Consider the following 26,597-nt stretch of genomic DNA (forward strand, 5'->3'; position numbering starts at 1 on the left):
TCAATACTTCTATTTTAGCGTGCAATTTGAGGGAATGTGTGTTATCTTGGTGTGGTCTGGGACTGTTTTTGTTGTTGTTTTGCTGCCTTGCCCAAGCTTGCATTGTATTGAAAAGTTGGCAGAATCTCCTGTACTTATGCAATTTGCACTATACTTATTTTTCGTAACTTACTTACCTTTTCTTTATTTTGCACGCCTATCGTTTTTATCATTTGTTGTAACTTGCTGACCCACCCCTAATGGACATCTTTTAAAAAAGAGCTTCATAGCTCATCAGATTCCTCCAGGATAAATAAAGATTATGATTATAGCCCCTATCTGGGTGTTAACTTAAATTTACTTACAATAACAGATGAGTATTTGAGCCTGGAAAATGCTTACATTTTCAGCATTATGCTTGATGATTTAAAGACATTAACGACCATTAAACTAGAGTTTTCTTTAATTTTGCAAAAAGGTGCTTGCTGACTCGAAGTGAGTGGCATAGGTGATATTGTTACGAATATATGTGGAGAGTCTGTGCTTGGCATTGAGGAAATAGTTCAGTTGTTAAAAGCCCATTATCAATATCTGTCTTGCAGATATGACATCAATCAGGTTCTGCTGAGTGAGAATACTGTGAGATAATGCTTGGCGGCTAACAAACTTTCACCGGAAGATATTTGAGCACTTGGCCAATTGCTAGAAAATGTAATGACAACATAATGTCCGTAGAACTAGTGGACGATTCATCGGGATATATTCAAAGTTTTGTACATAGCTCGAAATGAAGCCCCAAGGTTTATTCATTTATTCCCCTTAACAGAGCTGAGAATCCACTAAAACATGCCAAGTGTATTTCTGGTTCAGCACACCGGTGTGTTGGAAAGTGATCTCACAACATTCAAATGGTCAACAACTTTTGCTGGAGAATATATCCAACATCATCAGGTTGTTAAAAGGTGCTCAGCTCTCGAGTGAAAGTGATTCCTGATGTGAGCCCTGAAGTAAATGTCATGCCGTCATTTGCATGATCTACCTTAATAATGAGTTGATTGCTAGTTTTTTGGTTGTGGCTAGCAGGTTAAGTTCATTTTAACACGTAGGCTTTCACGAGCAATATTATTAATAATAAAGGTTTTTGGGTTAGATCGCGTAAGTATAAATGTGTCGTAACCCTCGACCACCCGACACAGCCAGTAAGGTTGTCACATAAACAACGCGCCAATTAGTTACCACTACAGCCCACCGGTGTGTTGGAGAGTAAATCCACAACATTTACAATTTGAGTACGACGTTTCACTGGTAATTATATCCAGCATCATCGGGCGATTTGCCAGAATAGTGAAGCAATCCACCTGCTTCCGGTCTTAAATAGAGCAAGATGACGTAATCACAGGTTAAGTTAATGTACTAAAACCTGTACTGAATTAGCACAGTACCATTGTGCTTATATTATGAAGTTCACCACCTCATTCTGTTCTTTTTCATCTCTTTATTTTTCATCTTTTTGATCATGATTCACTTTCATTACTGTCCTTGGTATATTTACGTGATTGTGTTTTAAAATAATATACCTCCAACAGTCATATTATTGCTTCACAGTACATATTTATACAATAGAAGCTGCTGTAATATAATTTTATTGCGATTGCAGTACTGTGACCCACTTGTTGTGTATTGCAGTTCCATATATTTGTAGACAGTTTGAATTTAAAATTATCTCAGCCTTTGATGAGATCAAATTAATTCTATTATCCACGTGTTTACCACTCAGTAAAAAAATACTAATTTCAACAGAAAGACTAGGATAATAGGATCTGCCCCAATAGCAAATTGGATATAGGATAATCTTTTGCGAAATAAAAAAATTGAGTAGTTCAATCCCAAGATATTTTGATCATTTTACAACCTTGTATATTTTGAAAAAATACACATTTTATTGCACTTTATGCATTTACTTAAAATACAGAGCACAAAAAACATGTCAAACATGCAACTTACATTTCAGTTATTGATGAATGTGGTGAGTTTTTGTTATTTGTGCTTGTGTACCACTACGAATGCATTATCATCAAAATTTTTTAATATAAACTTTTGCTTAACCCACGGATAACTATAATTAATGATGATGATGTATTAGCTACACACACTTTATATTACTCACCCCTCCAATGCTTGAAAATTGATGTAATCTGGCTCTTCTTTTCTTTCCATTAAGTGCACACATGTTTTTTGCTTTAGCTCAGAAATAGCTTGATCAATTGCCAATTTATCTTCAGAAGCTGAAAAATAAATGACATAAATATTATTTCAGTATTTTTCCTGAAATATCTTCTGTGCAGTTTCTCAAGGAAAGGTTTAATAAAATAAAGGAAGAAAAAGCATGTGCATGCCTTAATTATGTAATGCCTTCCAATACTTTGTGTCCTCAGAAGTATTTACGTTTTTTTATTGAACGTGTATAACCTTTTATTACATATAATAATGCGGTGGCCATCAATAGACATTGAAATAGCCTTGCAAAGGTTGAAATCCAGTGACTTCTAAAAATACAGTAGCTGTTAAAAATAAAGTGATATCATTAGCAAGAGAAGGCTGCTATGTTCTGACATCATGGCCCAAATTTACTAATTTTAACCAAAAAAATTGCTGCAAATTACATAATTTTAATTTAAATAGCAATAATCGCCCCAAACTGGGAACACATGGCAGAAAGTTTAATGATGTGAGGCTCAGAAAAACTTCCCTGCATAAACAAATAATGATACATTCTTCATTAAGAAAATGGAAAGTTTGCAAGAAATGAAGGCGTTCAAAAACCTCAAAGTAATTCAATTAACATAGAGGTGCATGTTTGGAATTACATAGAAAGAAAGAGGAACACTTGCATTAGAAAATATATGCAGGTAAAGACACAATTCAAACTTAGTAAGCGTAAATGGCCTTGGGTAAAACATGTTGTTCGAAGGGATGATGGCCGATGGTTAAGAATAGTGAAACAGGTAGGGCATCAGAGTAAAAGGATATCTACTCAGGAGATAGAGCAATGTAATCAGCTCATGTGCATTTTGTGGATTGTTACATCCCTGAACAGGCAGCGTTCTGCAGTTCACTGTTGAGTACAGGAGCACATGGCATAGTTTGCAAAGCTCCCCATCCACAACATATCAGCATATAGCTGAACGGAATCCAGTTTGAGATCGTGAATTATGTGCAGATTATGGGACAGCCCGTTGCGCACACCATGCCACCATTGCAACTCACGCTCAACCCGCGCAGCTGCGAACCACACCCCATGCATTCTGATTTTTTTGCAGTAAAATAATCACTGTGCAGATGCGAATCCATGCAGAAAGACCGTGTGCAGAGTGAGGGTCAGGTGTATAACAATTTGTGTGTAAAATCTTTCTGAACCAGATAAACCTAACTGTGCATATTACTTACCGAATGCAGTAGAGATGTTGTAGGGAATGTATACGTTGCCATCTTCATGTAAAGGCCACTTAACTATTTCTTCGGAATCATCACCAACAATGTCTCCATTCTTCTTAAATGCTTTCCCCCCTACAAAGACAGAGTAATACATTTCCATTTTTAAATGCTATCACATACTATGAATTCCTTTTTATAAACCAAAAATATCCTAATAATAATAATTTACACTTCTATAACACCTATCACCCAGACGTCACAAGGTGCTGTGTACAACACACACATGCAGTCACTCAGAACAATCAGTTCCAACCCCAAAACGAATTATTAAAGAAAGAGAAAAGTCCCCTCAAAATAAGTGCGTCATAAGCAGATGTCAAAAGGAGCTTTAAAGCTCATCGGATTCCTCCATTATAAATGAATATTCAGATTCTGAAAGTCTGGGGTCCACACAATAAAAGGTCCGGTTACCCATCGTACAGGGCAGAATTGGAAGACCAAAGTATTCTTGATGGAACATATAGGTGAAGGAGGTCCTGTATATTTCAGGGAGTAGCGTCATGAAGGTCCATGGAGGTGAGGAGACAAATCTTGAACTCTACCCAAAACTGGACCGGCAGGCAATGGAAAGATGCCAGCACATGGGTAATAGTTCAGTAACAAGTGTGCGCTCAAGAATTCTGACAGCCGCATTCTGCACATGTTGAAGGTGACTTAACAGTTTAAGTAGGATGCCAGCAAACAGCGAACTGAAAAATCTAAATAAGAAAAAACAAATGTGTGAACCAGCTTCTCATTGCCCGATCATGAAAGGATGGGTTGCAGCTTGCCTATATTTCTAAGATGAAAAAGGAAGCCTTAGTGATCTTGTTAATGTGATCTTCAAAGGTTAATGAGGCATGAAGACAACATCAAGGCTGCAAACTGCCTGAGCAGCACCAATATTGTGGCTATCGACTATCAGACAGACTGAACCAGCCTTAAATACTTGGTGTGGGATCCGAACAAGCAACACCTTCGTCTTATCACCACTTAGCTCAAGAAAATTGGATTGGATCCAACCCTTGATATTGATGAGAGAATATGACAGACTAAAAGCAGATAGTTTAACACGTAGGCTTTCTCGATAAATATTATCCATAATAAGTTTTTTGGGAAAGATAACGTAAATGGAAATGTGTTGTTAAACCCACCACGTGAACAAAACATGGCAATTTGTTATAAGTTCAGCACACTGGTGTGTTGCAGAGTAGACCCGCAACATTTACTATTCGAGTATGACGTTCCGCCGGTAATTACAACCAGCCTCATCAGGCAAGAGTGGAGAAATCAGCAGAGTTGTAGAGAAGAATTGTAGAGAAAAAGCAATACCTTCAAGTACACTAAAACCCTCTGTTTGGTTTAAATATGTGGACACATTGGTGGTCTGGCCAAAAGGTAAAGATACACTTAATGAATTTCTAAATCATCTCAACTCGCAAAACCGGTTCATCCAGTTCACCATGGAAGTGGATATGGATAACACTCCCAAGTTTTGTTAATGGGGTATTATAGTGCAAAGGTAATAAATAGCGTGGCATGTTAATGGGAATTAACTTAGATTAGCATGTTGGATTATAGTGTAAAGTTAATGAGCTTGCGTAGTGCATAAGAGCTCAAATTAGCATGTAGGATTAGCATATGTATTTTGATGAGAGAAGCATGTAAAAGTTAATGAAAGATTAGCAAGTTAATGTCAGTCTATGTGTAACAAAGAATAGCATGTTAAAGTTAATGAGAAAAGCATGTAAAAGTAAATGAGCGAAGTTAATAAGAATATCATGTTAAAGTCAATGAGAGATGAGCAAGTCGATGCAGTCATACCGATGGTTGCATGCCCATGTGTGACAAAAGCAGCCGTGTAAGCGATCTAAAAGATGACCGTGCTAACGCGTGAGGGTGCGGAGCATGCTCCTGCTACGGAGCTCGCTGCTGCGGAGCTGATTGCTACGGAGATGGCTGCTGCGCTGCGAGAGGAAGACTGGTCAGACCAGGTTGCGGAGCCAGTCGCTGCGCTGGTTAATCACGTCCTTCCAATGGTTACTCAGCTTAAACCCGTCCTCTTGGTTGAAGTGGTCTTTATGTTTCTATATCTGGATAGCTTCATGTACAAATCTTTGAACGTAACCAGAAGGTTTTCAAAGTACCTTGGTCTCGGGGAAAAACAATATCGTGCAAGCCCACAGCATTATAACAATGGTCAGCTACGGCAGAGGTATTGATTCTGCCGTGTTTCAGATCTGCCTTATGTTCGCGAACCCGGTCCGAGACATGTCGTTTCGTTCCCCCAATGTAACTGCTACCGCAGGTACAACTCAGTTTGTAGACCACAGGGTATTGCATGTCAGGAATGACATCCTTCACAGATGGGATCAAAACACGGATTTTGTGTACTGTAATGAATCAGACCTGGATCTTGTGTTTGTTTAGGATTTTGGCAATCATTTTGGTGACACCTGCTAAGGTGATGGTTTTGATTGGATCCTCAGAAGGTTGTCTCTCCATGGTTGGGGATACAGCTTGCGAATTGTGTGGTCCAAGTATCCATTCATCTTGAGGACTTGGTGTACGTGCTCCAGTTCACTGGCTAGGTGGCACTGGTCGGAGATGCAGTGGGCCCTATGGTGTAGTGTTTTGAGGAGGGAATTCTTCTGGGCCAAGTGGTGGTGGGAATCAGGTTTCAGATAGAAATCAGTGTGGGTAGCTTTCCTGTAGACAGAATGTTCCAACGAGCCATCAGGCCTTTTCTCAATAAAAACATCAAAGAATGGTAGCTTCCATGGTGAATTTGATGGATGGGTGTAGGGAATTTATGTGATTGAGAAATTGGTTCAGTGCTGGTTGACCATTTGGCTAAATGACGAAAATGTCATCTACGTATCTCTTCCACAAAGACGTAGGGTGGATGTCAGGATGGCATCTGTTTCAAATTTCTCCATGAACACATTACCTACCACTGGTGAAAGGGGGGAACCCATGGGGGTACCTTCATTTTGTTTCTAAAAAGTACCATTCCAGGTGAAGTGTTGGTAAGGCAGTGCCTCACTAAAGTTGGTACATCAGGATTCAGTCCCTGTTGGACCAGGTCTTCAATGATTGCTATGGTGTCAGGTACAGGTCCTTGGTGAACAGAGAGACTACATCAAAACTGACAAGCAAATCATCTGGAGACAGAGAAATGTCCTTGATCAGAGAAACCAAGTGAGCTGAGTTAAGTACTGGCGAGATAGTCTTGCCAGTGAATGGAAGCAAGGTCTCAGACAAGAATCGGGCCAGTTTGTAGGTAGGCAAGTTGATGGTGAAAACGATGGGACGGAGTGGGTACCTTCTTTATGGATTTCTACCTACGTGACTTTACCGAAAGAACCAAAGAGTCTGTTCACAGAATGTCAAGATGATAGTGTTGAATATAGGTTTGCATGGAGCAGAAACATGACCACTGAAAAGGGTGAAATAAGATAGTTGGAAAAAATTGACTAGTGGATATGGAGAAAGATGCATAAAGCTGGACAGAAACAACCTAAGAAATAATACAGATTATAAAATGTTTACGTTTTAACTAAATTCCTGAAAAAAAATAAATTTTCTGGTTATGCATTTTATTCGACCGAGTTATAACATTTGTTTACAATGCAAAGAAGTCAATCCTACTGGTTTAAATGATAAAAAAAACATCTTACCTGTTGATATGTTATATTTTGAATGAGCCATACAAATATTCTGTGTCAAAGAAAGGATATGCAGCCTTGCTCCATCGGGCTTGAGGGATTCCATCATCTTTTTCATGAGCACTGCAATAAAAAGAGTACTGAATTATAATAACCATTCAAATTTTCACAAAATAATGAAATAACGATGGGGATTCCTTGGTTATATGAGAGGCAACCTGGGAAATGTTGACAACTTATATGTGTATATATTTAAGACAATCTATGCTAGTTTTGTTGAAACACTTTACAATCCACTTTGAATTAATTTTATTATTTCCCCACAGATGGTCACACAATTAACTTTGTAATGTACTTTTTATGCTCTTTTTCTGCCTATTATGAACAAATACATTTTTTAAATGAGATTTTCTGGGTTATCAAATTATTACCTTCATATTTCACCTTTAATGATAATATCGACACTGCAATAGTTTTATGAGGCGAAATGGGGTTGGAGTTGTCCTGAGTGAGGAGATGAAGACACATGTGGTGGAAGTCAGAAGAGTGAATGACAGACTGATGATAGACTTGTACTGGACAGTGGAGTTGTAAATGTGGTGTGTGCGTATGCCCGCAGATGGGCTGGAGTGGACAAGAGAAAAATTAATTTTGGGTGAGCTTAGACCAGAAGCAGTGGTAATGGGCATATACTTAAATGGAAGAGAGGGAAGAAGGATGCATATCAAAGTAACCATGGAGGATGCAGATATAGCAGTAGGAATGGGGGGGGGGAGAAGACATTCTTCGAATGGCCCAGGCAAATAAACTTGCAGTGATGAATAGCTACTTCCAGAAGCTGGAGGGACATTTGATGACCTACCAGAGTTGCAGAGGTAAAGAGCAGTTCCACTGCTGGATTATATTTTTTCCGCCTGTGGACAACCGCTTGTGTTGCGATCGAAACATCGTGATTTATTTTATTTTATACCTACGTGACTTTACTGAAAGAATCAAAAAGTATGGATTCCTGCAGTCACGAAAGCTTCAAATCAAGATTGAGCCAGATAGATTTTATGTTGGTGAGGCAGAAGCACTTTAAAGGAGTGAAGAACTGGAAAGTGATCACTGCAGTATGTGACTGGACAACAGACTACTGGTGGCAGATTGCATAGTGAAAGGAGTTATGAATAGGAAGGTGAGGCAAAATAACTGTAGCAGGGTGAATCGGTGGCGACTAAACAATGAGAAAGAAAACTTCTGCAGGCAAGCTATGGAGAACTTAAGAAGCATAAGGCCAAGGGGGAGCGTAAAAGAAATGTGGGAACAACTGGCGAGTGGAATACTGAAAGCAGCAGGTAGTACAGTAGGTGTGAACAAAGGAAGACAGCTGCAACAGAAGGAAACATGGTGGTCGAGTGAAGAAGTGCAAAAGGCCAACAAGAGAGATAAAAGGGCCAAGTATAAGAAGTGGCAAAACACAAGAGAGAATGACCATTTGGATTAATACCTGGCAGCGAGAAGAGAGGCAAAGTGAATGGTAGCAATGGCAAAAACAACAGCATTTGCACAATCTACCAGAAGCTTGACAGCAAATAAGACGAGAAGATGGTTTTATCAGTTTAACACGTAGGCTTTCGCGACCAATATCATCCATAATAGAGGATTTTTGGGTTAGATCGCATAAATATATAAATGTCCATAATATAAGTTTTTGGCAAAGATACACTTAAGGCATTTCTAAATCATCTCAACTCGCAAAACCCGTCCATCCAGTTCACCATGGAAATGGAAGCTGACGGAACTCTACCATTTATGGATATTCTGCTCGGACGGGGTCGAAATGGTAAAATAACACAGTGTGTACCGAAAGAAAACGCATACTGACGCCTATCTGAATGCAGAGTCACACCATCACCTCGCACGGGAAATCTGCTCTTATCAAGATGCTCATTCATCGAGCTAAGAAAGTGTCAGATGGTGACAGGCTGATAAGTGAAATTCAACATGTTAAAGAAGTGCTGCAAATGAACGGTTACAACGATGCACAAATCAACAGGGCATTGAATACCAAAACCAATTCAAATAGCAAGAGCATTGAAACTGCCCAAGCAATTAAAACGATAAAATACCATACATTGCGGGAGTAACTGATAAACTAGCCAGATGTTTGGAAAAACAAAAAATCCGAGTCAGATTTGGCACGGTACATAAAATACAGAATTTAATATCTGGTACAAAAGATGTATTACCGAAGCTATAAACAGAAGGTGTACAGGATTAACTGCACGTGTGGTAAATGTTATGTTGGGCAAACAGGACGAATGATCAGCACGAGAACATGTGAATGTCGTTAAGAACAGTGACGGACGAACAATCTTAGATGATATTAAGGTTAGAGAGAGATGGAAAGAGTAGTTTGAGAAGTTGCTGAATGTATAAAACCTAAGCCGCTAAATTGTTGCGGAAAATAAAAGAATTGAAGTAGTTGCAGATACTATAATGAGAGAAGAGGTGGTGGAGGCGCTGGGGAGCATGAAACATCAAACGGCAGCGGGGCCAGATACAATTCCAATTTTACGTGTTTAAATTAATGGAACAAAAGGGTGTTGAAATATTGATGGGGCTGTTTGGTCAAATCTGGATGGAAAAAAAAATCCAGATGTGTGGCGAGTACACTGGTTTCCATCTTTAAAGGAAAAGGCAATGTACAAGAGTGTAGGAACTACAGAGACATAACATTGATGAGTCACACCATGAAACTCCTGAAAAGGAATATAGAAAGGAGACTGAATTTGGATGCAGACAGGGAAGGTAAAAAATGGATGCAATATTTGCACTGAGAGTATTGATGGAGAAGTTCAGAGAAAAGAAATGAGACCTCCATGTGGCAAGGACAGCTGACCCCTCATGAGGGGGACAAACGCGTTGAAGAAGAAGACTCCATAATTCTGCACTCTGAGAGCCGCTCAAATTCAGCAGTGTTGGTGTCATTCACAGAGGTGAAGAATTTATTTTTATTTTACCAGGTAAGGCCCACTGAGCTATATAGCTCTATTTCAGAAGCGACCTGGCCAGTGTGTCATCTCCAGAGGAAAAGTAGTTGACGCCAAAACTCTTAACGAGATGACCAATAAGAGACGAGTAGGCCACAAAAAGGAGGCCGAAGAAAACACCACTAAGGGATTCTGCATGAGAGCATTGGTTTCTACAGATGAAGAATTACCCACTCAGACTGGCAAACGAATGCCTGAGAGGTAGAACATATGCCACTCAAGGGCTGGGCCACTGATACTGAAGTCAGATTCTAGGAGGCCAATGAGGAGACTGGTTAATTGTGTCAAAGGCTACAGATGTACATTGAGTGATTACACTGGAGTCCACAATGGAATTAATCTCACCATTGACCCTTGTCAGTGCAGTCTCAGTGGAGTAGGTCTGATAAAAGATGAACTGACACAAACAACAGTTTGCAGAGGAGGGAATATGGACCCTGAGCTGGGCGAAGGCAAGGTTAAAAGGTTGATTATGGGTCTATAGCTTGCTGGTTCATCGGAATTGAGGCCTGGATTCGTGAGTGGTGGGGTGATTTCACTAGTTTGTAGGAAGATAGGAAATGTTCAACTGTGAAATGGGCATTGGCGATAATAATAGAGATAGTTGTAGCCTAGGTGGTGATGTTTTAGAATTTGGTTAATACATTTGCACACTTGAAGAATATCTTTGTAAAGGTAATCTTTTCAGGTTGTGGAGGGTTATTGACAGGAATTTTGCAATAAAATGTATACGTGGCCTTATCCCAAATACAAATATCGATCACCAATGCAGACTTATAAAGTGTATGTAAACATTTGTGGAAAGCTAAGAATTATAAATATAGACAGTATAGTTATAATGGTACAAACCTGATCCACCATTTTCCATGTATGCTTCAAAGAGCACTTCTTTATCTTTTTCCGGGCGCTCTAATTGAAGAATATCCAACAAGCTCTGCAGTAGAGGCACTGCTGACCTGTCAAAGCTGTGGAACAGTGGAGATAAATACATGGAGGGGGGGGGGGACATATCATTGTGTTCATACTAGTTATGCCTATTACTATAATCATTTAATAACCACACTTGTCACATTGGCAGTGTCATTTACTTATAAGCTGGTGTGGCATGTGGCAAGAGTGGACTGATATGCATTTAGTACCTGGGCCACACATACTGTTTTGAACCACTTATTAAATAAGTCATGATGTAAAGCATGATAAAAGTCCCATTTTGGCTTTTAAAAAAAAAATAATGTTTCCAGTAATCACATGCATACAACTGTTGATTGTAAAATAATACCATAGACATCGATATGTTAAGAGTCCATTTGGATAGATGCACTTGATTATGAAAAGCAACATACCATTTTGTGTAAAGCACATTTTTATCAATGTGTACTACCTGCTTAGAAATGGATAGGAACATTGCTCAAATAAGCATGCAATTACAAAGATAAGCAGAAAAAGTAACACATGGTTTAGAATGTATGCAGGCTAAATACATAATTCAACCTGTTAAGATGAGTAAGTGGGCCTGAGCAGGCTACATTGCTATGAGGGATGCTGGCTTATGGTAGAGAATAATGGCGAAAGGCAACAAGCAAGAAGACATGCCAGAGAGCACGTCTATTGTGGAGGTGAATCAGCCCATTGCAGGTGTTGTAAATTGTAACATTGTAGGAGTGGAAGAGATAGCAATGTTTTGTGGTTGTAATCCTGGTACTTCGGATGCCCCAAGGATCGTGTCCAAATTTGACGAATTTGTTCTTAGTACAGTAATTTTCACCTTTAATTAATCTCAGTGAGGCAGGTTTGAATGCAATTATCTTATTTCACTGTTGTTGGATCTCTCTGGACAGTTTTGTCATGTATTCTGATTGTGATTTAGCATCTGTTTTCTCATTTAAATAAAATTTGTACATCACTGAGATCATATGAACGTTAACATGAAAAGTCAAATGATTTAGAATTTGTATTAGGTATAACGATATAATTATTGGTATTGTCCAGGATTATGCATGAAATCGTGAGTTGTTCAAATTATTTTGTGTTTCAGAGCCAGCCTTCCCACTTTACAACTCAAGTTGGTCAAATTGTTTTGGTAGGAATGCTCAGCAGCTGCATAAGTTGCTCCCAAACCTGAAGTATGTGACATAAGATTAAGTATTCATTTATTTTGTTTACTTATAACCTGAAACTAAAGCAAGCTTCCATGTACCAAAAGTTGGATGATATCTCTGTTTTACTGCTTTTACCAGGTTTGGGAGTTCTCATGTGATACCCATGTATGCAAGGACTGTATCCTAGCCATTACTTTTTTAGAGTAGAGTCTGAAGTTTGTAAGTCTAAAACCACCTTGCAATGAATTAAGGGGTGTTTATGCTTACAAGCTTAAAGAAGAGGCAATTGAATTAAGGGAGTCAAAGAAATTGGTGATACAATCAGAAAATCACAAGTGAGAAGTCGGGCTCTGGAGTAGATTGGTTGGGATGTAATTTTTTCTGTGGGCATGGATATATAATGTAACAAAGCATGTGGTTGAGATCACAACAGCTTGTAAAGCCTTATGTTCATTTATGATTATTGTACTCGAAGATACTGATAGATAATTTCATGTGATTGCATACTATAAAAGTAATTGCAAAATTGTTTTGCATAATAAAGTCAATAAAAAAATCAAAAGCTTAGTATTATTACGAATATCAAGCCAATTAAATTCGTAATGAGGTCAACTGAATGCCCATGAGTTCGTTAATTCATTGTAGAAAAAAATCGTACGTATGTCATTGCATAGTAAGGTAAAATTTGATTTGAATTATGACAAATTATATATGTTGCTCACCAACTGAGTTCCATAACGTCCGTTAAAACGCTCATTAGAGGACCCGTTACCCTCTTCCACTCTATTCCTGTAAACAATGACAACGAAATTATGGTCAGACATACGACCTGTAATACACACAAATAATAGTGGAAAGAACGATATGTTGATATCGACACATATGCTATATTTCAAAAGCAAATCTCAACAAAATGTCAAAAATATAAATATGTTTAATAAGCATGCAATTATTAATTTTGTAATGAATTGTTCTTTTGTGAAATCATTGTGAAATAAATAGTTAAGAAAAAAAAGTTAGCAAAATGTGGAGTCTTGAAGTGGTACATGGTTCCATTGACATGTTATTTAACACTTTTTAAGTCGTAATTGTCTGCATGCACAAGGACAAATATTGCTGTGGAATTTTCAAAGCGTGTTTTTTTCTGTTTTGGAAAAGATACGTTCAGAGTACAATTAAGGAAAAATAGCCTAACAGGAGATGCAATACAATTTGGATTTACATCATGTATAAATGTCACCACATTTTTATCTGCTCATGAAATACATATTAAAACAGCCTTCAACATCGACAATAAATATAATAGATGCAATTGTTACTTGTTATTTTTGAGTAACTTTTCAGCATCCAATATTTTACGGCTCAACTAATTACAAGACAACGAATTATTGTTTTAAATGGCCATGTAGTATGGCAGGCCAGTGTTATATCAGCTAATTAGACCTACAAAACTTGTGTAGTATGGCTCTACAATTGCTTGTTCACATGTAAGTAGGTATGTTGAACTTATTTCGCATTGTAAGTGGCCAACCGCGCTAATCGGAGGTGTAGTGGAAAGACAACATACTAAAGGTCCTCCACTAGAGCGACCTGTCGATGGTATTTTGTCTACTGTTACATGCTGACCGGAATTTTTTTTTATGTGGTGAGTGCACCCACATTTTGCCCCACTAAGATTGACTATAAACTGTGGTTGATGGAGAGATTTGAGAGACATGTCCCATTGTTTCAACCATGACACCACAGCAACTACCTAATTGTATTTTACTTAAAGTGGAATTTTTCAAATTATCATTGTTCTGGGAAGCAATTTTCGTGATATATTTGTAACTTTTGTACAATTGTGTTGTTGGGTTTTCTGCAGTAAGATATGTTTTGTTTTTTTACAGACTGTGGGGACATATTTCACTGTTGCGGAAATTTCTGCTAGCAAGAATCTGTCAGCAAATGTTTGTTATTCAAGAGCTACCTATCCCACCCGACAGAGTACTCTCTTGCCCTACAGACTGTGAAAAAGCAAGGCTATCTAATAAATGCAGCCTATCCCAAGTTTAAAGCCAGGTTATGGATTCCACCAAAGTGTGATGATGATAACATTGTTCTGCCGGCTGCGGCCTTCCGTCCATCCCTCCCTGTGGATGCGGCAATCCATCCGTCCCTTAGGATGCGGCCAGTTAGCCAGCCAACTTCCCCATCCCTGGGTGCCCCCCTCTCATGCATGACAACCCCCAGGGCCCCCCCCCTCCCCACCAAAATTGGTGAAGCTATTTAATAAAATAATAAAATATCCTGCCCCACATTTGGATCAATTGGTATCATGTCTACTTTTACTATGCCACTTCAAATATTATACAACTCTATGTAGAGCTCTCACAACCCAGCTGCTCCCTCTTAGACTTAACTGCCTCTTAACCCCTTTTACCGCGCTTGAAATCCCTTGACTGCCTTAAACTGCCGTTCAACTAACGTAACTGCCCTTAACTGACAGCCTCGTGTCTGTCCGCTGATCATACTCCACATCACAGCCACAAGCTGTCGGGGTGGTGCTCTATCCACTCATTGGTTGTTGGTATTCACATTCAGCACGATGAGCTTCCATAAAATATAAAGCGATCCTTCGTGAGATGTAATGAATTAGCCTCGCGGTGGGAGTGAGTGTATGTGCGTGTGTGAAAGCAAGTATATGTGTGACCTCGGGTCGCCGGGTTGGTAGCGCAGCACGCTAACCACAACACTACCACTCTCCACGATGACTTAGCCTCAAATTAGTACATGATGTGTCATGTAAATAACACCACTCGGGAGGCAAAGGCGGCCAGGTGTGGTGTTGGCCACACACCCCCTCGTGTGCCGCGCTGGCCTTCATTGGTGCTTGCTAAGAGCACTTGCTCCAACAGTCTGTTAAGACTATACAGGCGATTGTTGTCGTTATGTCTGTGTCTTTGTGCGTCTGCGTGTGCACGCGTGAACCAATTGAGGTGACTCATTGCGCCCCTTCTAACAAGTGTAGGGGTGTTAGAGAGAGAGCCCGTTATGCATGGCAGCTTATGGCAAACAAACACAGTGGGCGGGCTACGTGAGTGCACGGGGAGGTGGTCTCTACGACGTCCGCGCCAGGCACCCTGGGGGGGCTGATTCGGAGTTATGATCCCCCGGGGCCCCACCCCTCAGCGGGGGGTTGGGTATAAAAGGGGATGTGTCGGAGGGCTCGGGGAGATGATGTTAAGCTAACCAGTGAAGACTGAAGACGTCTTAGCTAGAGCCCTGGACTCCCCTGGTTCGCCGTCCTTATCAGGGCCGAACAGGACCGAGCCAGCGGCGTGGTCCCGAGAGCCAGAGCCGGTGCTCTTGTCAGAGCTGGTCTGGGACTCAGGGTACCGGGCCCGACTTACCAGTGTCGGGCCAGATAGCCTCCCCTAGCCCGTTAGTGGAGGACTAGGAGGCAGGCTAGGAGTAGCTAGCGCGTGTATCCCCAGCTAGCCGGGTGAGGGGGCCGACACCCCCTCTAGTGTTGTATGCCACAACCGTGCTGTGTGAAATAAACCCGTGTGCCTCCAACTCCGGCGTCCAAGAGTCGTGAACTATACTACATCTGGTGTCAGAAGTAAAAATCTACGAACATGGACACGCGCCGGACAGCTCGGGTCAGGGTACCGGAGGCGGAGGACACCGTTGCAGTCGGGGAGCCCGGGACGGCTGAAGAAAGCACAGAGCAGTCGGGGCCGGATGCGTCCACACCGCAGCAACAGGAGGCTGGGGAGCCGTCGACAGAGGGGCTGAGGCAGGCGCACGCTAAGCTGGCGGAGCTGCTGTACGCCGCTGCCACCATGCTGGACCACATCACACAGCTGGGGGCTGCTGGACCGCCACGGGGCGACGGCAGCCGACGACCACAGCGCCTTCCCGCCATTTCGACGAAGCACCACTTTGAAAATCCCGCCATCGCCGCAGCTGCTGTTGAGGGCGTGGCCGGTCTGAGCATCGCGTCCAACGGCGGGCGTACAGTACCTGCCGCGTCATCACCAACGGACGGAACGTCACCACGGGTGCGACCGGCGATGCCATTGGTTGTTCGCGCCGAGGCAGAGCCGGGTGAGGGGGACGAGGGAGTGCGACCTTCCGCGGCAGCCGCTGCGTTACATCAGCGACTACCTCCACTCAAAGAATTTGTGGGCGAGGAAGGCGACTGGGGCGGCTTCCAGCGGCGCTTCCTCGCTCACCAGGAGATGGCGCAGTGGACGGACGCCGAGGCTCTCCGCGCGCTGCCGGCACTCCTCGACAGCGACGCCCTCGCCACTCTAACATCGGCACCGAAGGAGAGGCGCTCCACGCTGCAGACGGCGATGCAGGTGCTGGCTGCTGTCTACGGTCCGCCGTCGGACTGTCGGCAACTCTTTTACGATCGCCAGCGGGGGGCAAAGGAGTCACCCCTGGCGTACCGCACAAGCCTCCTGGCACTGGCAAAGGCGGCCTTTCCACGGATGGACAACGAAGGTGTCGACGCCATGGTTACGGAGAAGATACTCCTGCTGGCGGACGACTTAGATATTGTCATCGTCGCACAGGACGACGCGGAGATGTGCTCCCTCCAAGCGGCACGACTCCTCCACGCAAACCTGCTTTCGCAACGACGGAAGGCCAGCAAGGCGGCGAGCGGGCGTGCCGTGGCTGCAGCCACCCTCCCGGCGGAAGAGATTTGCGCCATCGACCATCAACGGCAGCAGGGAGCGGGAGTACGGGCGGACCGGGCCGGTTCGAGCCATCTCGACCATCCATCGTCGTCGCCAGCGCTCCCGCGCTGTTACAACTGCGGCATCCGGGGCCATGTCGCCTCGGGGTGCCGCTCTCCTCGGCAGCGCGGGACGACACCTCGACGGGACGCCGGCCCTCTTCCCAAGCTCCATCATCATAACCCGGCGAGTCGCGGCACCCCTCATGTTTGGCCCACGCACACGCCCGTCACACACTCAAACACCGCAGCGAATGGGGGGCCGATATCGTGCACCATCGCACCAACACGCACCACTCTGGGTACTCATATCGAACCCAGCCAGTGGTCCGTGTTGGCCCATCGCGTTGTAGCCGCATCATCGGGGTCGTCTGCCGTTGTGGGGCACATCGACGGGGTTGAGGTGCGCATCCTGGTCGATACGGCAGCATCGGCGACCATTATTTCGGAATTAATTTACAATATTCTCCCTGTCCAGAGCCGTCCTTTGATGCCCGTTAACGTGCCATTCTATGCTGCTAATGGAGGCTCACTTGGCATCATTGGACAAATTCGAGCCCAAATTTGTATCGGGGATATTAAATTGTCTGGGCCGATTTTTGTTTCCTCCTCGCTGGCGGTTCCGTGCCTGCTGGGGACGGACTTCCTGGCCAAAATGCCGATTAGGATATTAATTGACCAGGGATGCATTGAGCTCCCGTCGGGCCGACGCATGGCGTTTCTGCCATCCCCCGTTACGAGTCGGACGGCGTTCGCGACGGTGCCGGCGTTCGTGGATAAAACGGTGCGCGTTCCTCCGGGGGCACAAATGTTGATTCCTTTGAAACTTCGGCGGCCCTTCGCTAAGGGCATTGGGGCCCAGGGGGTTTTGCTGGGGCCGTCTAGGGCCGGGGTTAGTGGACCTCATTTGCTTCCGGCCCAGACCATAGTAAGAGGGGACGGAGACCCCTTCATCGCGGTCCTCAATGTGGGCTCGCAGGCGGTGGTGGTCCCGCAGGGGACCGTGCTTGCTCACGCAACACCGGTGCCCTGTGAGGAACCCGTCGCGAATCACGTGAGCGCTGTCCCTGCGCCGCGACCACATTCGGACAGCGATGAAGGGTGGCTCGAGGCGCTTTGTGCGGGATCGACGGACCTGTCAAATTCAGAGCGTCAACAACTTAAAACACTACTGCGGGAATTTTCCGACGTTTTCAGTCGGGACAAATACGATTTGGGCTGCACTCATCTGCTGCGTCACCATATTGATACGGGTGACAGCGCGCCAATATGCCAGAATCCTTTTCGGTTAAGTCCCGCCGAAAAGGACCATGTCAAATCGGCTGTTGATGACATGTTAGCCGCCGACATCATTTCTCCTTCCACCAGCCCTTGGGGAGCGCCGATCATCCTAGTTAAGAAACAGGACGGCTCGTTGCGGTTTTGCGTTGATTTTCGGCGCCTTAACAAAATTTCGGTTGCCGACGCATACCCGCTCCCACGGATGGACGAATCGCTTGACGCCTTGGCGGGAGCGCGATTCTTCTCCACATTGGATTTACTTTCGGGATTCTGGCAGCTTCCTCTGGACGATGATTCAAAGCTTAAAACTGCTTTCCGTACACCGCACGGCCTGTTCCAATTCAACCGGTTGCCGATGGGACTCCACTCAGCGCCGGCAACTTTCCAGCGTTTGATGGAATTAGTTTTGGCTGGATTGCAATGGCACTCGTGCTTGATTTATTTGGATGCCGTTATCGTCTTTAGTAAAACATTTGACGAACATCTCCAGAGGTTGCGGGCGGTTTTCCAAAAGATGCGGGCTGCTAATTTGAAATTCAAACCCCAAAAATGTCATCTGTTACGCGAATCGGTGCGTTATTTGGGACACATCGTGGGACGCTCAGGTATTGCTACCGATCCCGCCAAAACGCAGTGCGTCAGCTCCTGGCCGACTCCCACCTCGGTGGGAGAGGTCAGGAGTTTCATTGGCTTCGCGTCGTATTACCGATGGTTTGTCGCGGATTTTGCGACGATTGCGAAACCCCTACACGCTTTAACGTCAAAAGGGGTTCGGTTCCACTGGGGACAGGAAGAGGAGGCTGCTTTCCGCTCCCTTCGGGACGCTCTGGTAAAAGCTCCTCCCTTGGTTTACCCCGATTTTTCTAAGCCCTTTTTGCTCGACACCAATGCGAGCAACACGGGTATTGGGGGCGTGCTTTCCCAGGTGGTTGACGGCGTGGAACGGGTGGTCGCGTACGGTAGTCGGGTGTTGTCTCCTGCGGAGCAAAGATATTGTGTCACCCGTCGGGAACTGTTGGCAATTGTCTATTTCATCCAACAGTATCGCCCATATCTGTACGGTCGGCATTTCACCGTCCGCACAGATCATGCGGCACTACAGTACGCCCTGCGAGTTCAACAACCATCGGGACAACTGTCTCGATGGTTGGAGATTCTCCAGGACTTTGATTTTGAAACCACCTACCGTAAGGGCGTTCGCCACACCAATGCGGACGCTCTGTCGCGCATGCCAACCACCTCCGAATGTGCATGCCTCCTGGGGTCTGGACGTTGCAGGCCTCCGGGGGACATATCGGTTCCGGTCTTGGCGGCCGCCGACGACGACGAAACATTGATTACTAATTCGATCGCACAACAGGGAAAAGATTCCCTGTTGGGGTTGCCCGTCACTGAATGGGGGCGCCTCCAGATGGAGGATACCTCCCTCCTCGGGTGGCGTCGTCGCGTCGGCGGTGCTGGGCGGGGGAGGGGTGATGCCGACGCATGGGAAATGGTGCAAGGTCTGCTGATGCAATGGGACGGGAAATCCCATCGACACCGGCTGGTGGTCCCTTCTGGGTTGCGGGGCAAGGTGGTGTGGGCCGCTCATGAGCGCCTCCTACACCTGGGGACCCAAAAGACCCTCTCCTTGCTCCAACTTGATTTTTTTTGGCCAGGCATGACGAGGGATGTCGGGGATTTATTGGGGTCATGCCCTCGGTGCGCGCAACGAAAACCGCCAGCACGGGAGTCTAACCCACCCTTGCAATCAATCAAAGTGTCCAGAGTAAACGAGCTTGTCGCGCTGGATATTTTGGGCCCATTCCCCGCCACCCCCAGGGGCAATAGATATTTGTTGACTGGTGTGGAGTATTTTACGCGCTGGCCTATGGCCTGGCCCCTTGCCAACCAGTCAGCAGCAGCCATCGTGGAGGCCTTTGTTCAGGGATACGTCCTGGACAAAGGTGCTCCGGAGCGGCTGCTGACCGACCAGGGCAAATTTTTTTCCGGCAAACTACTCCAACAAGTCTGTGAGCTCCTGGGCACGAAGAAAATTCGTACCTCCCCGTATCACCCGCAAACTGACGGGATGGTCGAGCGTCTGCATCGAACCATCACGTCAATGTTGTCACAGCAGGTTTCGGACTCACAGACCGATTGGGACCTGCAAATTAAAGGGGTCTTGGCGGCATACCGGATGGCCCCCCATGCAGCTACGGGATTTTCCCCCTTCTACCTCATGTACGGCCGCGAACCTGACCCGCCTGTTCGTGCACAGCTGCAGATCCCCGCGCCGCAGGGTAAAACTAAATTGGCTGACCATGTAAAATTTAATCTGGCCAAATTAACAGAGGCACGGGATGCTGCCATGCAAAACTCTGACCTCCGTCAGAAAGCGAATGAGCGGCTCAGACTGGGTCGGGCGCACATGCTGCAGTGGAAGCCGGGGGACAAGGCATGGCTGCACTGTCCCCAGGTGCCACTTGCAACCTCCTCTAAGCTGGTGCGGCCGTGGCAGGGCCCTGTGGAGGTGGTCGAGGTTTTGCGACCGCAGTGCGTGCGCATCAAATGGGGGAAGCGGCGGTGGTTCGTGCACACCTCTAGATTAAAACCCTTCGTTGCGGTACACATCCCCACTTCACACACGCGTGGCCAAACATGTGGGAGGTTGACCGACTCACTGGGTCCATCTCCGTCGCTCTCACCTAATGCCTTGCCGGCTGTGCCACCTCCAGGTGCATCAGGAGTGACGGGCTCACGGCCGATCACCCCTCCTGGGGATGCCAAGGGTCACGCGGCGTCGGATGAGGACTCACTCCGAGACGGACAGTTGCCACCTGACGGTCCGCCACCCGGGGTTACCCCGTGTGAGGGGCCCGCTGCAAGGACGCGCGCTAAAATGCGCAGACTGTTGTGAGGCCGGAAGATGTGTACATAGGTTGTGTTCATTGTGTGTTGTGTGTGTGGTGTGTTCCCTGCTCATTGGATGTACATATGTTGGGTTCACCATGTGTTGTGTGTATGGTGGGTTCCCTGCAAATTGTATATAGGCTGTTTTTACGGAATTCGTATTTATTCGGGGGGGGGGGGGGGGGTGCGTCGGGTTGTTTTCTCTTCTTGCTGTTGCGTTCTTGTTGTGTTCTTGTTGTTGTTCTTGTTATTGTTAAAAAAAAATAGTGAGGCACACGCGCGGTCAGGGGGTAAATGCACTTTTATTGTCATTTTTTTTTGTATGTTGGCAGCCGGGACGGCTGCAAGCTATGCGGGGGGGGGGGGGGGTGATGTAGGGGTGTTAGAGAGAGAGCCCGTTATGCATGGCAGCTCATGGCAAACAAACACAGTGGGCGGGGCTACGTGAGTGCACGGGGAGGTGCTCTCTACGACGTCCGCGCCAGGCACCCTGGGGGGGCTGATTCGGAGTTATGATCCCCCAGGGCCCCACCCCTCAGCGGGGGGTTGGGTATAAAAGGGGATGTGTCGGAGGGCTCGGGGAGATGATGTTAAGCTAACCAGTGAAGACTGAAGACGTCTTAGCTAGAGCCCTGGACTCCCCTGGTTCGCCGTCCTTATCAGGGCCGAACAGGACCGAGCCAGCGGCGTGGTCCCGAGAGCCAGAGCCGGTGCTCTTGTCAGAGCTGGTCTGGGACTCAGGGTACCGGGCCTGACTTACCAGTGTCGGGCCAGATAGCCTCCCCTAGCCCGTTAGTGGAGGACTAGGAGGCAGGCTAGGAGTAGCTAGCGCGTGTATCCCCAGCTAGCCGGGTGAGGGGGCCGACACCCCCTCTAGTGTTGTATGCCACAACCGTGCTGTGTGAAATAAACCCGTGTGCCTCCAACTCCGGCGTCCAAGCGTCGTGAACTCTACTACACAAGCAAGCCAGAAAGATAAGTGAAAATATTTTTTTTCTATTTATGTTACTTTATTTTATGTTTTATTTACTATTCAGTATTTATTATAGTACTGTATTACATGCAAATATACAATATTTCTCCTTATTTATTAGTTTAACTATACTTCCCTTTTTTGTGGAACTGTAACACATTTAATAACAATGATCATATGGGCATTTAAATAGGGCATTATCGTGCTCTGATCTATGAACGGTTCGACTTACAAACAGTTCGAGTTACGAATGGGTCTCAGGAACTAATTATGTTCGTAAGTCTATGACTATCCTACATAATCATATTATTTATTTATACTGGAGGATTCCGATGAGCTATGACGCTTTTTTCACAAATGTCAATAGTGCTGTACTACGCGGTAATTAGTAGGACTGCTGGGCAGTGATCGTGCACAGTGATGTAAGTACCGTAATTTCCCGCATATAACCCGCGGGGTATACCACTTTTACAAACAAAACAAGACCCTGCGGGGTATATGGAGGTGTGGGCTATCCCAAAACATATTTTACACGTGTGACATGGCATAACTCGTTTAAATGTTTTAATGGTAGGACTATCCACTATGCAACACTTACCTTTGACTAAAGCACTGCTGAATAAACCACTCACACTAAAATTGCACATGTTATCACGTTTTAAATGAATTGTTTGTACAATTAAACGACAATGTTTGAAGTGCACTCACTGTTTACCGCGACGGGAGAGCTGGGAGAGAGAGAGGTGGGGCAGCTGGGGGGAGAGAGAGGTGGGGGGTGGGGCAGAGCAAGGTCTGTGGTGGTGATGGGAGAGCTGGGAAAAGAGAGGTGGGGGCGAGGCGACGGCCTACCGTAATGCTGCTATTATTTGAGCAGTGCGCAATCTACCAGTGCTAAAACTGTTTTTATCTACCAGTTATGTGTTACTTATTTATTGGATATTTACTTTTGTTACTTATTTACTGTTTTAAGTTCACTCGTTTCTGGTTAGTTTGTTTTCTTTGTGCACGTTATGTTTTTAATGTTAGCAATTGATCGCGGAATGTATTACAAATGTAAACTTCGTATTAATATGATGGAATTAAGCTGCGGTAATGACGTTAAATATATGAATGCATGCGGGGTATATGGAGGTGCGAGCTATCTGAAATTTGTTTTACACAAAACGCTATTTTTGCGGGGTATATGCGTCTGCGGGTTATATGCGTATACGGGCTATATGCGGGAAAATACGCTAGTTTAGCATAATAAAGGTTTTCATTATTGTATGCCCTCGAATTGTTTTGAAAGCAACATAAATAATATTTTACAACGTTGAACGATTATTACCTTTTATTTTAGCTTCCTCTTCAATTTCTTCTTTAGTCTGGTAATGTAAAAAAATCATTAACATATGATACAACTAATAGGCTTGCTGCTTCAATAGATGGTCAGTATATAAATAATTCTAGATTTGAAGCTTTCGTCACTGCAAGGAATCATATTCTTAGGTTTTTTCGGTAAAGTCACGTAGGTAAAACATCCAAATTAATGAAAATAAAATAAAACAAAAATCACGACGTTTCGGAGGCAGCACAAGTCTCCGTCATCAGGTGGGACCGTCACAGCCGAATTAGCTGCATCAAGTGAGGCAATGATTCAAGAAGTAATCCCTTATAAGCAAGTTGAAGGGGGGAGGAGACGGGGGGGGGGAGCTCATCAGAATGTGGTAGCCAATGAAAAACAATGGACTACGGCTTGGACGAGGTTGCTGCTGTACACGCCAACACAATGGACAGAGAGGGGGGAGGGGAGGTCTGATACACATGATAGACAAAAGAACGAAAATGCCCATGTTTATACCAATGCTGGCTGAACAATGAAGAGAGCACTGCCAAAAAATAACTGGGGATGTTAACACTCGGTAAAGTAAAGTAAAATAGTGCCTGTCAGATAAGATGGTCCAAAAAAGTGTAATTAAGTCTTTTTTGCGTGGTTGATAACATCTTTCCAATGATTACTAAGTTTGTACCCATCATCACGGTTGAAATTATGTCTGTGTTTGTATATTTGTATGGCTTCGTGTACAAACCTTTGATGGTAGCCGGGAGGTTTGCAGAGAACCTTGGTCTCGGAAAAGACAATTTCATGAGAGCCCACCGAGTTGTAGCAATGATCGGCAACGGCAGAAGAATCAGTTCTGCCGTGTTTCAGATCTGACTTGTGCTCGCGGACACGATCAGAAACATGACGTTTCGTTTCTCCAATGTAGCAATCACCACAAATGCAACTCAGTTTGTAGACTCCAGGATACTGTAAGTCAGGAACGACATCCTTCACAGATGGAATCAGATCACGGATTTTATGTACTGTACTGAATCGGACTTGGATCTTATGTTTGTTTAGAATTTTGGAGATCTTTTTGGTCACGCCTGCTATGTATGGTAACGTGATGGTTTTGGTCGGAGTTTCAAGTGGCTGTTTCTGTGTGGTGGGAGAGACAGCTTGGCGGATAGTACGGTCAGAGTATCCGTTCATCCTGAGGGCCCGATGTACATGTCTTAATTCACCGGTCAGGTGGTGTTTGTCAGAAATGCCATGGGCTCTGTGGTATAGCGTTTTGATGAGAGAATTCTTTTGAGATGGGTGGTGGTGGGAATCCGGTTTCAAGTAGGAATCTGAATGTCCCAAGGATCCGTCAGGCCTCCTCTCAAACAGAATATCCAAGAATGGTAGTTTACCGTCTTTCTCCACTTCCATGGTGAATGTGATGGATGGGTGTCTAGAATTGATGTGGTCCAAGAAGTGGTTCAATGCTGGGAGGCCATGTGGCCAGATGACGAAAGTGTCATCCACATACCTCTTCCACAGGGAAGGACGCAGGGTCTGATTCAAACTTTTCCATGAACATGTTGGCTATAACTGGTGACAAAGGGGAGTCCATAGGGGTACCCTCATTCTGTTTGTAGAAGGTGCCATTCCAGGTAAAATAGGTGTTGGTGAGGCAATGCCTAACCAGCGCAGGTGCATCAGAATTCAATCCATGTTGGACTAAGTCCTCAATTATTGTTAGGGTGTCCGGTACTGGGACTTTGGTAAACAAAGATACTACATCAAAGCTGACGAGGATGTCATCAGGAGATAGTACCATGTCCTTAACCATAGAGACTAATTGGGTTGAGTTGAGTACTGCCGAAGAGGTCTTGCCTGTGAAAGGGAGCAAAGTATCTGATAGAAAACGGGCTAGTTTGTACGTAGGAGAGTTTATCGTCGACACAATGGGTCGTAGCGGGGTGCCTTCCTTATGGATTTTGGGAAGACCATAGAGTCTGGGAGGTCTTGCCGCCGATGGTTTTAGAGAGGGACGTTTGCTTGGTTCGATTAGGGAAGTCGAACTCGTGATGATACTGTTGGTTTTCGTCGTTAGGCTTTTAGTGGGATCGTTTTTAATTTTGGAGTAACTCCCATCATTAAGAAGGTCCAGGATTTTGTTGTTGTATGAATCTTTATCCATGATGACCGTGGCATTACCCTTGTCTGCCGAGAGGATGACTATATCATCTCTCTTTTTTAGGTCCGCGAGTTCAGAGCGTTCGTTTTTGCTGATGTTACTAGTGGGTTTCTTAGCATTCTTAAGAATAGTAGCTATTTCAGCTCTTGCTACATCCGCATGGATGTGTCCTATGCCTCTGAGGGCTACATCAATCTGAGAAATCATATCCTCTACTGGTATATATTTAGGGGTGACGGCGAAATTTAGTCCTTTGGCCAGTACCGTTTTTAGAGTGTCAGAAATTGGGATGTTACTCTGATTAATCACGGTCTTGTTAACATTCAGCTTTGCGATGTGTGGCTCTGGTTTCTTCTTAGATAGGAGGTTGAATTTAGAAATCAGGTTAGCTTTGCATTTGGCTGACATTGAGTCAGCAGAAGCAGAAGTCATGTTATCAACGTGGTTCCAATCAGGTGACATTTTTTGTGTTAACATTAAATGTGTTTGTAGGAGAGTCTTGTCTAAATTATCGAGTTCAGATCGGAGTAACCTTATTCTCTCCGAGATTAGTGATAGGCTAGCTTTAAATAAGATCTGTTTAGAGTTCGGTGAGGACACAGCAGCGGATGTGAGTGTGAAAGCGATGGGTATTACCTTGTTATCTCGGCATCTCTTGAGGAAGGCCAGCGTCTCGAGAAGCTGTGAGAAGAAGTCACAGCTTCTCGAGACGCTGGCCTTCCTCAAGAGATGCCGAGATAACAAGGTAATACCCATCGCTTTCACACTCACATCCTCTGCTGTGTCCTCACCGAACTCTAAACAGATCTTATTTAAAGCTAGCCTATCACTAATCTCGGAGAGAATAAGGTTACTCCGATCTGAACTCGATAATTTAGACAAGACTCTCCTACAAACACATTTAATGTTAACACAAAAAAGGTCACCTTCTGATTGGAACCACGTTGATAACATGACTTCTGCTTCTGCTGACTCAATG

The 26,597-nt window shown here is 44.6% G+C and overlaps 1 protein-coding gene across 2 annotated transcripts in view; it reads right to left on the reverse strand.

Annotated features, from left to right (window-relative positions):
- Positions 1–26,597, reverse strand: part of LOC144736793 (uncharacterized) — an 870,278-nt gene that overhangs the window by 179,042 nt on the left and 664,639 nt on the right. For both annotated transcript variants that reach the window (XM_078619432.1, XM_078619441.1), the window contains 6 exons: positions 23,458–23,494; positions 12,978–13,044; positions 11,006–11,121; positions 7,134–7,244; positions 3,427–3,546; positions 2,147–2,264 (listed from right to left, as the gene is read on the reverse strand). In XM_078619432.1, the coding sequence (XP_078475558.1) occupies positions 2,147–2,264; positions 3,427–3,546; positions 7,134–7,244; positions 11,006–11,121; positions 12,978–13,044; positions 23,458–23,494 (569 nt within the window). The remainder of the gene's footprint in view (positions 1–2,146; positions 2,265–3,426; positions 3,547–7,133; positions 7,245–11,005; positions 11,122–12,977; positions 13,045–23,457; positions 23,495–26,597) is intronic.

The sequence above is a fragment of the Lampetra planeri genome, chromosome 3 (genome assembly GCF_965212315.1).
Source record: "Lampetra planeri chromosome 3, kcLamPlan1.2.h2, whole genome shotgun sequence".
Classification (NCBI taxonomy): domain Eukaryota; kingdom Metazoa; phylum Chordata; class Hyperoartia; order Petromyzontiformes; family Petromyzontidae; genus Lampetra; species Lampetra planeri.